At 45.2% G+C, this 12,150-nt stretch overlaps 1 protein-coding gene across 1 annotated transcript; it reads right to left on the minus strand.

The window, feature by feature from the left end:
• Nucleotides 1-1,555: 1,555 nt before the first annotated feature.
• Nucleotides 1,556-10,711, minus strand: LOC308547801 (uncharacterized protein). The gene is made up of 3 exons (XM_081118644.1): nucleotides 10,538-10,711; nucleotides 7,029-7,152; nucleotides 1,556-5,743 (listed from the first exon to the last, which is right to left on the minus strand). The coding sequence occupies exons 2-3, from the start codon at nucleotides 7,147-7,149 to the stop codon at nucleotides 3,933-3,935; spliced, it is 1,932 nt and encodes a 643-aa protein (XP_080974770.1). The 5' UTR covers nucleotides 7,150-7,152; nucleotides 10,538-10,711; the 3' UTR covers nucleotides 1,556-3,932.
• Nucleotides 10,712-12,150: the final 1,439 nt, after the last annotated feature.

The following is a 12,150-nucleotide window of genomic DNA, read 5'->3' on the forward strand; positions in this document are numbered from 1 at the left end:
TTTGTAATTTTAAGTAAAATAACCCACTAATGTCCCTGGGGATGGATGGATGGATGGATGGGTAGATACATAGATACATACATACAGATAGATAGATGATAGATATAGATAGATGATAGATACATAGATATAGATAGATGATAGATGATACAAGAAGTACCATGTGATAGATACATACATAGATAGATGATAGATAGATATAGATAGATGATACAAGAAGTACCATGTGACAGATAATGACAGAAGGCTAGGATAGGATTCTTGAGGTTTTGTAAGTCTTTTCTGTTTATGGATATATTTGAAAATAGCCATTACAAAGGTAGAATATGTCCTTGTAATTTCATATGCTGAGAAGGAAGCACTGAAAAGGGAGGAGGAACTTAGTTTCAGGGATGAAAGCATGTATGGAAACATCCAAAAATATGTTTAAAAACATGTACGTTTTAAGTCAATTATACTTAAATCAAACTTTTAAAAAAATGACCCAGCCAGGTGTGGCTCAGGGGTTGAGCATTGACCTAGGATCCAGGAGATTGTGGTTCGATTCCCAGTCAGGGCACATGCCTGGATTGTGGGCTTGATCCCCAGTGGGGGGCATGCAGGAGGCAGCGGATCAATGACTTTCTCATCATTTATGTTTCTCTCTCTCCCTCTCCTGTCCTCTCTCTGAAATCAATAAAGACATATTTTAAAAAAACAACAACCCAACTTTAAAAAAATTTGTTTAAAACTTGCCACTACTCAGTCTTTTTACTGCTTTATCATAGATATTCTTGAGATTATTGTTGCTACTGTATGAGTAAGTAGGAAGTAAAATATAATGGTTTGCTACTTGAACATCTTACCATTTCCATGTTCGGTGACATCATTCTGGCGGTCTGAAACTGACAATAATGAGTGCATTTACACCAAGGCAATTGACAAAGATTACAAGGCTAGGCTTGACTTAAGGTATTATGGAATGTTTAGGTTTAAAGAAAGTGGTGGCATAAGTTCACAATGCAGATTAAATTTATAAGCATATGGTACAAGTGGGCTTTAAATTGTATATAGGATGACAAATTGAAAACAAAAAAATTTTCCTTCCAGTATTAAAAAAATAATGTGAGGGAAGTAACTCATGTCACTGAAGAATCAGTAAAATCCCAACACACGTCCTTGTTGCAGCACTGTTTTCCTATTGGTTAAAATAACATATTTGTAAGAAGAAAACAGGCAAGATTCTGAGCAGACATTTTAACAAAGGAGATAAGTACAGCATAAATAAATATGTGGGGGGGGGGAAATGCTCACCATCACGAATTCTTAAAAAAATGGAATTAAAACCAAAGAGTACCCCTACACTGATTTCCAGGGCTAATATTTACAAAGATTAATGATCACAAGTGCTGGCAATGTTGCAGAAGAACTGGAATTTTCATATAGTGTGGATGGGTGGTAAAGCAAAGGGAATCATAATTTTAGATCATAGTTCCACCTATCTTAAAATGTGAACATTCACCTACACTGTAAGAGTTAAGAAATAAAACACACATCTATTTAAAAAACTGAATTCAACCTTTCATAGCAGGTTTATTGGTAATACCCCAAACCTGGAAATAACCCAAAGCATAAACAGATCATTAGATAAACAAAGTGGTAATCCACAGAACAGTATATGACTCAGCAATAAAAAGAATTAACTATGCACATAAGTATTACTGTTAAATGTCAAAGTAATTGCAAAACACGAAGAAAACCAGTACTTTTTTTTTTTTAATCTTCACCCGAGGACATGCTGAGAGAGAGAGACAGAGAGAGAGAAACATCGATCGATTGCCTTCTGTACATGCCCCGACCAGGGATAGAACCTGCAACCCAGGTTTGTACCCTGACTGAGAATCAAACTGGCAACCTTTTGGTGCACAGGACGATGCCCAACCAACTTAAAATTGTAGAAAATATGAACTAATCTATTGTAAAGGAAGATAAATCAATGACTGCCTGGAGGGCTAGGGGAGGCAGGGAGACAGGTTATAAAAGGGCAGCAGTAAATTCTGGGTGGGGCAAAAGTACATTTACAGTTGTTTGTATGGAAAATAATACAATAAAAAATACAAGAATAAACTGTTTCATGTTCTCACAAATATAAGCCTATTTTTACCCCACCTTGTATACAAGTGACAGATTAGTTTATTTCTCATATATCAAAGCTCACCAAATACTACACATTAGATAAGTGCATTGTGCTGCATATCAATTATACAAATACCTGAATAAAGCTTTAAAAATCGGTTACAAATAAAGACCTAGATATCCCTCTTTTCTAAGAAAATTAGGTTGGCAAGCCTATATGTACTCTACCATCTCTCTTTTTGTGTCCTGAAAGGCGCAGCCTTGCCTTAGTGGCAGCAAATACTGGCAAATATAGACTACTGCTACCTGAATCAACAGGAATATTGATTGCTTCACAAAAGACACATCCTGGGGACAACTACAGATCATCCCTCTTTCTGGCTTTGTTTTCTTGCCTGTTGAGCAATAACTTTGAGGCCAACAACCTGGAGATGCCAGGGGAATTCATAAAACCGTTAGATTATTTTCTCAACCAATAACATCATCTACAGAAAATAGTTGTGAAGGTCCTGAGATTGTCTGTAACCACAAGTCACAGAAGCCATGGTGTCTTTCAGAAGAGGGACGATCCATCTAATTTACTGAAGTTTTTTCCACTCACTATTAATACAGTGTTTCTGTCTTAATTGTGGTTCTACCTAATCCTGAGTCTTCCAACAAAAAAATACTAGCCTATGAAATTTTGTATAACATGTCACATGGCTCCTTTGCAGTACCTGGGAAGTAGGTTCCCTCAATGTTGCTGGGCATTATGTAATATGTACTGTGAACAAGGCAACAAAATGCATATGGTTCACAGACGAACAAAGACCTCCTCTCCAGGGTGACCTATGAGCTCCCCAATAATCATGCCATGAGACTGCAAATTAGGAGCAGAGAGTCCTGCAGTCTTACATTGAAGGTTTCGGGTAGCAATGTAAAATAAGGCAATATTAAACGAAGAGCAATCTTTTGCCATCCTACCATCTCTTGTGGAGCACAGGAAATTGGGCACCCAACAAAATCTGTTCAGCTCTACATGCTGACAGATCACAATTCTGCTTTCAAGTCACCCCACACAGTGAACAGAAGCAACAAAATTAAAGGTAAAAAAGGAAAAAAAGACCTTCACAAAAACATAAATCAGAATGGTGTACAGTACAGTTTCAAGGTTGGTGAATGAGAAGCTGCAAAAATTCATTATAGCATAATGTGAGGACCACAATGTCCCTGAAAGAGGTAGCACTCTTAGCTGAGGATGGGTCCTCTTGACCAACAATGGGTCAGATGTATGCCCAGGTTAGAGACAAAAGAATGAGGATCCTGCCAAGAGCTTGGGGTGTTCATAATTTCCTCAAGCAAAAGGTAAAAGACAGGTCAGCTTCCCTGAGCACTCAGGGGTTATAACTTATGCACACTGTGTAGGTGAGCCAGGTGGTAGATGTAAAATGGCCTCAGTCACAAAATGTGACATCAATCCAGTAATATCTCTGAGAAGGTTAGAAAGTGCTATGTAGCTCATTAAAGCGTCACTTGTACCTAAAACTTATCAGGAATATAGCATAGTGTATGTTTCACTAAAAAGATTTAAAATAAATAGTTCTCAGAGTTTCCTTCAGTGTTCTTATACTGAGTAAAAAAGTAAAACATTTCCAGCACATTTAAGGCTTTTCTGCAGTGTGAACAATCTAGTGTCTAAAGAGGTTAGTTAGACTGAGGCTAAAAGATTCCCCACATTCACTACACTTGTAAGGTCTTTCTCCAGTGTCAACTATATGCTGTTGAATGAGGCTAGAGGAATGGCCAAAGGATTTCCCACATTCACCACACTCATACTTTTATCCAGAATGAACTCTAGAGTGTTGAATAAGGTTGGAACGTTGCCTGAAGGATTTCCCACAATCACTGCACTGATAAGGCATTTCTCCAGTGTGAACTCTATGGTGTCGGAAAAGGGTAGAACTCTGTGTAAAAAACTTCCCACACTCACTACACTCATACGGCTTTTCTCCAGTGTGACATCTCTGGTGTTCAATGAGGACAGAGTTTGTGATGAAGGACTTCCCACAATCACTACACTCATAAGGCTTTTCTCCAGTGTGAACTCTCTCATGTTTAAGGAGGTGATCTTTGCGTCTAAAAGATTTCCCACAGTTACTGCACTCATAAGGCCTTTCACCAGTATGACCTCTGTGGTGTTTAATGAGCTGAGATCTTTGTGTAAAGGACTTCCCGCAATAACTACACTCATACGGCTTTTCTCCAGTGTGAATTCTCTGGTGTCGAATGAGTCTATATTTATAGCTGAAGCATTTACCACAATCACTACATTTATATGGTTTTTCTCCAGTGTGAACTCTCTGGTGACGAATGAGGCCAGAAGTACTGCTATAGGATTTCCCACATTTGCCACATTCATAAGGATTTTTTCCAGAATGAACTCGACGGTGTTGACTAAGATTGCTGCATTGTCTAAAGCATTTCCCACAAACACTGCACTCATATGGCTTTTCACCAGTGTGACATCTCTGGTGTTCAGTGAGGCTAGAATTTTGGCTAAAGGACTTCCCACAATCACGACACTCATATGGCTTTTCTCCAGTGTGAACTCTCCTATGCTGAAGGAGGTTATAGTTCTGTCCAAAGGTTTTCCCACATTCGTTGCACTCATAAGGCTTTTCTCCAGTGTGAACTCTCTTGTGTTTAAGTAGGTGATCTTTTCGTCTAAAAAACTTCCCACACTCACTACACTCATAAGGCCTTTCACCAGTGTGACCTCTGTAGTGTTCAGTGAGCTTTGAGGTTTGGCTGAAGGATTTCCCACAATCACTACACCCATAAGGCTTTTCTCCAGAGTAAACTCTCTGATGTTGAATGAAGACAGATCTGTAACTAAAGAATTTGCCACCAACACTGCATTCACATGGGTTTTCTCCAGTGTGAATTCTCTTGTGTTGAATGAATCTAGAGCTTTGGTTGAAGGACTTGCGACAATCGCTACACTCATAAGGCCTCCGTTGAGTGTGAAGTCTCCTTTGTCCAATGAGGTTCACGTTTTGTCTAAGGACCTCTCCACATCTGCTACACGCAAAAAGCCCTTCTCCACAGTAGACACTCTGACGGTGCACAAGTTTCTGGTTGTGGCTAGCAGCTTTTTCACATTCACACCACTCATGATGACTTTTTCCACAGTAAACAGTCTGCCCACCCTCACTGTCACTGTGTGGCTCTGCACTGTTAAAAGTGGCATGGTGCTGTAAATGGCCTGAAATGGCCGGGAGGTCCTCCTTAATCTCCCTAAGGGTGAACGTCATCCATGACACATAGCTGCACCTGGTCACAAACGAGGCTCTGCCCATATCTACTTTCCAGGGCTTCTCTCCACTGGCATCCCTCTGTTGCTGGAGAACATTTGCTCTGGAACAGAAGTCTCTCACACAGGCATCACTGAAGAATGCTTTCTGCTCAAGGTATGGTGCTTGGAAGTCAATCAGGTGCAAAATAGCTTTCAAGACTGAGATGCTCCACTCACAAAGATGGGTCTTCTGTGTTGCTGGAACTCCCTTAGAAGCCCTGACCTGTGACTCTCTTGCTATAGACACACTCTGCTCAGAAGGGGCCTCCTCATCTTCTGTTTTATGCCAACAACCTGAAAGCAGAGAAATGCTGAGGAAATGAAAGTTGACATTGGTTGGAGGGGAAAGTCCCATTACAAAGGTCTGTCAGACATAATAGATTGCATGGGATTTTCTGAAAATAAGAGACTTGGAGACAGGTTGAATAAGGGGCTGCTGACCAATACTGGGCCTTTGAAGACCACAAATAGGGAAGACCTCGCCACAAAAGGGACCTAACGATGGCATGCACCACATGGAACAGAAATAGTATCGCCAACTTATTCTTCTGCTAACAGCGTTCTGCAGGGCTTGTTTGCTGGTGACATGGGCAAGTTGTACAGAAGGTTGGTTATTTTTTCCCCCTCCAGTAAAATTCAATAAATGAGTAGCTGGTGCCTGTGCACTACTTACGGATATATGTGCATCTCATAACACATGCACAGGTAAAATTTGGAGAATACTGCATAGGGAGCAGTGCAGAGGAAGAGGTGATGCTTGGAGGCCACAAGGGTGAAGATAGCAAGGAGCCAGAAGTCACAAGTTATATAAGTCAGCAAAGTATCAAGTATGGGGAAGAAAAGGTAGAAATGTGTTGTGGGCAGGGGAACTTTCACTAAAACACTACTGGACACAGGACAGAATTCTGGCATGATCAGAATACAGCCCTTATTGTCATGTCATTTCCCAGCTGCCACTCTCTGAGGTGAGGCCTCCTCTGAGACCATTTTGCCATGTCCACCCTGTGAAAAGAACAGGGTTCTCCCTGCACCTTCTATTGTACAACTACTCAGAACCTAAATGGTGTGAGATTTAATGAAAGACAAGAGAGGTGAGCAGCCAGCACTGACCCACAGCAATTTGGTATACCATAGTTTTGGGGGAAAACAATGTTACAAACAACGAAGGTAGATCTTCCAAGTATAGTCCATTGTTCATGTAAGTAATGACCATGACCTGTCAGTAACAAAGAACTGTTAGCGAGAGGAAGGGGATAGAACTGGAAGCTACAGATCTGGACATAGTTACCCTGCAAGGCAGAGGGTGAAGAGAAGGTATGCATTACGCTATCTGCAGTAATTCTGACTTCTAGACACTTCTCTGCACTTTTTGAGGCAACAGGTGTAAGGGATGCCCAGAGTGTCCACAGCACAGGGCACTCCAAACAGCTCAGCACTGGCAGCCCCAGCACATATGACAAGAAAGAGGGAGAAATTAGCAGGGCCTATGGTCTGGCTGTGGGAGAGAAAGCTACCTCTGGAGAAAAAAGGGAAGGAAGGACATCACCTCAGAACACTAGGAGAGAAGTGAAGGTCTTACCCACAGATGCTACAAGTACAAACACTTCCAGCATCACATCGTAGTACAGACGTCTTTGAGCCTCATCAAGGAGCCCCCACTCCTCCTGGGAGAAGGCAATGACCATGTCCTCAAAGTTCATATCCTGTCATAATGGGGACAGTTCAATCCATGATCAGCTTTGATCTTAGGATTTTATGTTCGTCATACCCACTACATTCCACATACATCTACTCCTCTACTGCCCACATCAGAGAAGATACCAGACCTTGATACCAGTCACTCTCTCCTTATATTCCCATTCATACTGTGTCTTCCCACAACAGACATATGGCAGATAGATGATACCTTTGCTCTAGGCATGGCATGTAGGCCACACTGCCTCTTGTTAACACAGTGGGTGTCACAAACATAGAGTAGGGAGAGAATCTGGCCATAGTGAGCGTATGAGTGAGTAGACACTCGTCTTGCCAGGCAATACTCCTGTGGTCCCACACATTGTCCCTCCAAAACACAAAAACCATGGCATCACCCTTCACCCTTATGATCCCAAACCCACGGTGCTGATGCCATCAGTTTACACACCCTCTGCACTTAATTCTTTAAATCATACCTCTCACACAGCTACATTCCCAGAAGAGCTTTGAAGTTAACACAAACATGCCATGATGAGGACAATTTGTTCCGTGATCAGCATTTTCCCCAGGATTCTAATTTCAGCACTGCCTTAATCGATCACCTGCTCCCCCTTCTCCCTTCGCCATGCCAATGAAGATTTTCAAGTCCATGGGTCACTGAAGTTCACTATTGCATCAAGATCCTAACGATCAGTATATCAGCCTTCAACGAAAATAGGCAGGTGGGCACATAAATGGTATCGAAGCTCTGGACCTGGGATGTAGGACCACAACACCACCTCTTTTCAGGGAAGTCCCCTAGGGTTCCACAAATTGTTACCTCCAGTTACCACCAGACATGGGATCACCCTTCATTCACTCTTATGTCAAAGCCACGGCCCTGCGGCCATGAATTCACACTCCCTCTGCAAGTTCACATCACTCTTCCTACCACATCTCTCTCACGACTGAACTTACGCAGCCCAGGCCTCCTCCTGCCCTGCAACATAGTCTTCTCCTGGCCTCTCTACTCATTACTCAGCATATGTGGTTGAGAGAATGCTTGGCAATTTCAAAAAGGATCAATTACAACCCAGACTCTGATGGTCCACACTCACAGAGGCAACCTTGAGTCCTGCCATGAAGGCCTCCCTCCCTGACTGTTCCTTGTTTCAACCTCACCTACAGAGGACCACATCAGATCTCAGATATCCACAGCCCTCCTCCACTGGTGCTGCACTTGATGTCCCTTCACCCATCACAGCCTTCCTCTGTCCACCTCAACCTCACTCAAGGCTTAATTCAAGAGGCCCTCTACCCCATGTCCACTGAGTCTCCCAGATGACCGCTTATGCTACTAAGCTACTCTGTCAGACTAACTTCAAGACCCCAGGCTACACCAAGGGTGACAACAAATTCCTGGTGAGTGTTTAGAGCAATGAATATGAACCAGCCCCAGTCTCATCTTGTGTGAATTACTCTTTAGCCTCCCATCCACCTCATGTCCACTCATCCCTAGAAGACCTTGGCCACTTGCCAAACCATAGTCCCTCCCCCACCCTCTACATGACCATTTCTATCTCTAACCTGTGTTGTAACACCCACTAACCACAACCAGGGGTCCCAAAAGGAAACCCAGTCATCAAGACCACCATACACTTCCTGAACTACTACAACCATTCTTACTGACATGATTTCCCATATTTAAGTGATGTATAGCTCCTCCCTGGTCCATACACTCTACACTATTTTTTGGAGAAGTCTCCATCCTGAACTTCTCCTCCTCAAAGTTCCAGAAGCCATGAACTGCTCTCTGAAACATCTCATACCCTTAACAGGCCAAAAATAAAACTCCTGATATCCTCAATGAAAATTACTCTTACTACTATGGATTTCCCCATCTCAGTGGATGGTGCTTCCATTCCTCCAGCCGCTAAAACCAAGTTTTCATGTCATCCCTGACTCCTAGCTCTTTCTCTCTCAACCTCCAAATTAGAAAATCCAGGTGGTGCCCATGCCGGGTTGCTCAGTTGGTAGGAGATTTATCTTGATATGCCAAGGTTGGGGAGTTGATGCCCTGTGCAGGCACATACAAAAATGAACCAGTCACCCGGCCGGGCGTGGCTCAGTGGTTAAGCATTGACCTAGGATCCAGGCGATCAGGGTTCGATTCCCGGTCAGGGCACATGCCGGGGTTGCAGGCTGTAGCCTGTCAATGACTCACCATTGATGTTTCTATCTCTCTCTTTCCCTCTCCTCTCCTCTCTCTGAAATCAATAAAGATATATTTTTTAAAAAATGAAGCAGTGAATGCATAAATAAGAACAACTAATCAATGTCTGTCTATCTTCCTTCCTCTTTCTCTAAAATTAATAAACAACATTTTAAAACAACAACAACAAAATCCAGGTGGCCACACCTAAAATACCAACCCAAAATCCAGCTGCTTCTCCCACTTCCAAAGCCACCATCATGGGCCCTTCACCATCACACTCACCCAGGCTATGGCAGTAGCTTCCCCCCAGGTCTTTCCACCACATCAATCACACCCACACTGTACTGGACTCTGCAGCCACAGGGAATCTAATGAGACCTGGGTCAGAACACCAGCCTCCACTGCTCCCATAACCTGCAGAACAGACACCAGCTTGTCACGAAGCTGCTCTAGACCTGACCGCTGTCCCACTGTTCCCAGTTCCCATAAGGAAGGAAGGACACCTGCAGGTCCCTGCACCGGCTCAGCCTCCCCTCCAAGCTTCTGCACATTCTGGCCCCTATCCCTGGAGGCCCTCCCACATCTCATTCCACTGGCTGCCAAAAACAGGGGCCACTTCCTACAACCCTGGACCTGGACTCTGGACCTGGGCTTGTGTCTGCTCAAGGTCCCTAAGCCCAGGGGTTGGGCGAGTCCCACGGCACACACCACAGGGGTGTCCGAAAGGCCCTGAAACGGCGCCCCTAAGCGACTCGCAGGTGCAGGAACCTGTGGAATCAGCGGCCTGTCGGGAGCCCGGCAACCACCGCGGGGCCCGTGGGCTCAGCCGCCCCGCCCGTGCCCAGCCCCGGGCCCGGTGACCCGCGGTGACGGCGCGACCTCGGGGCTCAGGGCGGACCCGGCGGGGCCCTCATGTCACAGGGCTGCGCCTCCCGGTCCCAGCCGCCACCCTCTCTCCTAGTGGGTCCCACCCGGGACTAGATTTTGGAAATCCACGTCCCTCCGTCGCCGCAGCCCGGGCCCGGGGCTGAGCGGGAAGCTCCCCGCACGACCCGCCTCCCCGCGTCGTCACAGCCCAGAGGGCCCCGCGCCCTCCCGCGCCCGCCCCCGCACCGCGTGTCGCCCACGAGCCCTCGCGGTCCGCGCCCGCCCCGGCGGCAGGTGGCGGGGAGGCGGGGAGGCCCGGGGCGCGCGCTCACCTCGGCCGGGCGCCGGCGGGCTCTGCGGGGCTGAGGGGCTCGGAGGCCCCGGGTCGCCGACGGCTGCGGGTCAGCGCGCCTCGGACCCGGCCCTGCGCGGCGGCGGCTCCCCTGGCGCGTCCTCCTCAGGACCTGAGGCTCCGAAGCCTTTGAATCGGGGAACCATCCGAAGAGGAAAAGACAACCCTCACGTGGAGGACACCGGAAGTCCCGCCTTGACATCTGTCACCGCCCAGAAATTCCGGTCCTGGGCATTCATTGGCCTAACCGCCCACCGGGAGCGCATTGCCCTCTGGGTAATGTAGTTTCCTCAGCCCACGAGGCCTCAGTGTCCCAGGGTCTGATCCAGGAGATTCAAGGTGCTGACGGGTGGACGTGGCTCAGCGGTGGAGCAGCGACGTAGGAGTCAGATCAGTTTGATTCCCTGTCAAGGCACATGCCCGGGTTACGCGCTGACTCCCAGTCCCGGGGTGCGGGAGGCAGCGGATCAATGAGTCTCTCATCATTGATGTTTGTCTCTCTCTCTCTCTGAAATCAATAAAGATATATTTTAAATAAAGAAAGAAAATAAAAGGTATTGAGGCATCCCTGGCCTGGTTTTTCAGTTGGTTAGAGCATCCCCTCAATGTGCCAAAGCTGTGGGTTCAATCGCCAGTCATGGCACATAGAAAAATCATCCAAAGAGTACATAAATAAGTGGAACAACACATGGATGTCTGTCCCTCTCCCTCTCTGAAATCAATAAATAAAAGTCAAATTAATAAAAATATTAATGGGTTATTGTTTACATAAAATTGTTGACTATCTTGATTTGTGACTATTTTAAATTGTATTACTCATCCTAATAACAATTTCTGTGTTTTCAATAAAAATTCTATTTATATAATTATATTTTTTATATTTATATTATAATCAATAATTATATTATTAATCCTAATATCAATTCAGTGTTTCTCAAGTGTATAACAATTTCAGTTGTTGATCACAGAAGTTGAAATATACCGCGCAGCTGCTATTCTTGTCATACTGAAATGACCGTGACAGAACTGGTGACCCAAGACGGGGCTGTCCTGCATGTGGTTTTGTTGCTTCTCGATGTGAAAATGTCCTCACTTCATCAGGAGGCACTGAAACATCAGTGCGTCTGGAAGAAGGAATGGTTCTCCTGAGGAAGTCTCTCCTAAAATGTTTCTGAGTTTATTTTTTCATTATTTCATGTCACTTCCACAGGTCTCGCCCAAGTCGGACCGGGTTTCTGTTTCTGCAGAGCTTTCTGAATGGAAAATGCACGACAGCTGTTGTACCAGTGGTTGGTGCTCACCCTTCAGCAGATTTCAGAATATCAACTTGTCTCCCTAACATCTTCCAGCAATAGCCTTGTCAGTTATTTGGGGACTTGGTCCATTGGATGAAATCGGGGAACACACAGGCTCTGGGGCCAGAGATGAAGTCTAAACCCCGACGGGAGTGCGCGTAAAGGCCTGTGCGAAGTGCCCACACCCTTCGGGGTCTCCTCTGCCCCAGCTTGCAAGCACCCCAGTTGATGTCAACCAGGTTAGAATGGGGTCTGCACTTCCTCCCCACACCCCTAGTGGGCCCCTCCAGATGCGACC

The sequence above is a fragment of the Miniopterus schreibersii genome (assembly GCF_964146895.1).
Source record: "Miniopterus schreibersii genome assembly, chromosome: 18".
Taxonomy (NCBI): domain Eukaryota; kingdom Metazoa; phylum Chordata; class Mammalia; order Chiroptera; family Miniopteridae; genus Miniopterus; species Miniopterus schreibersii.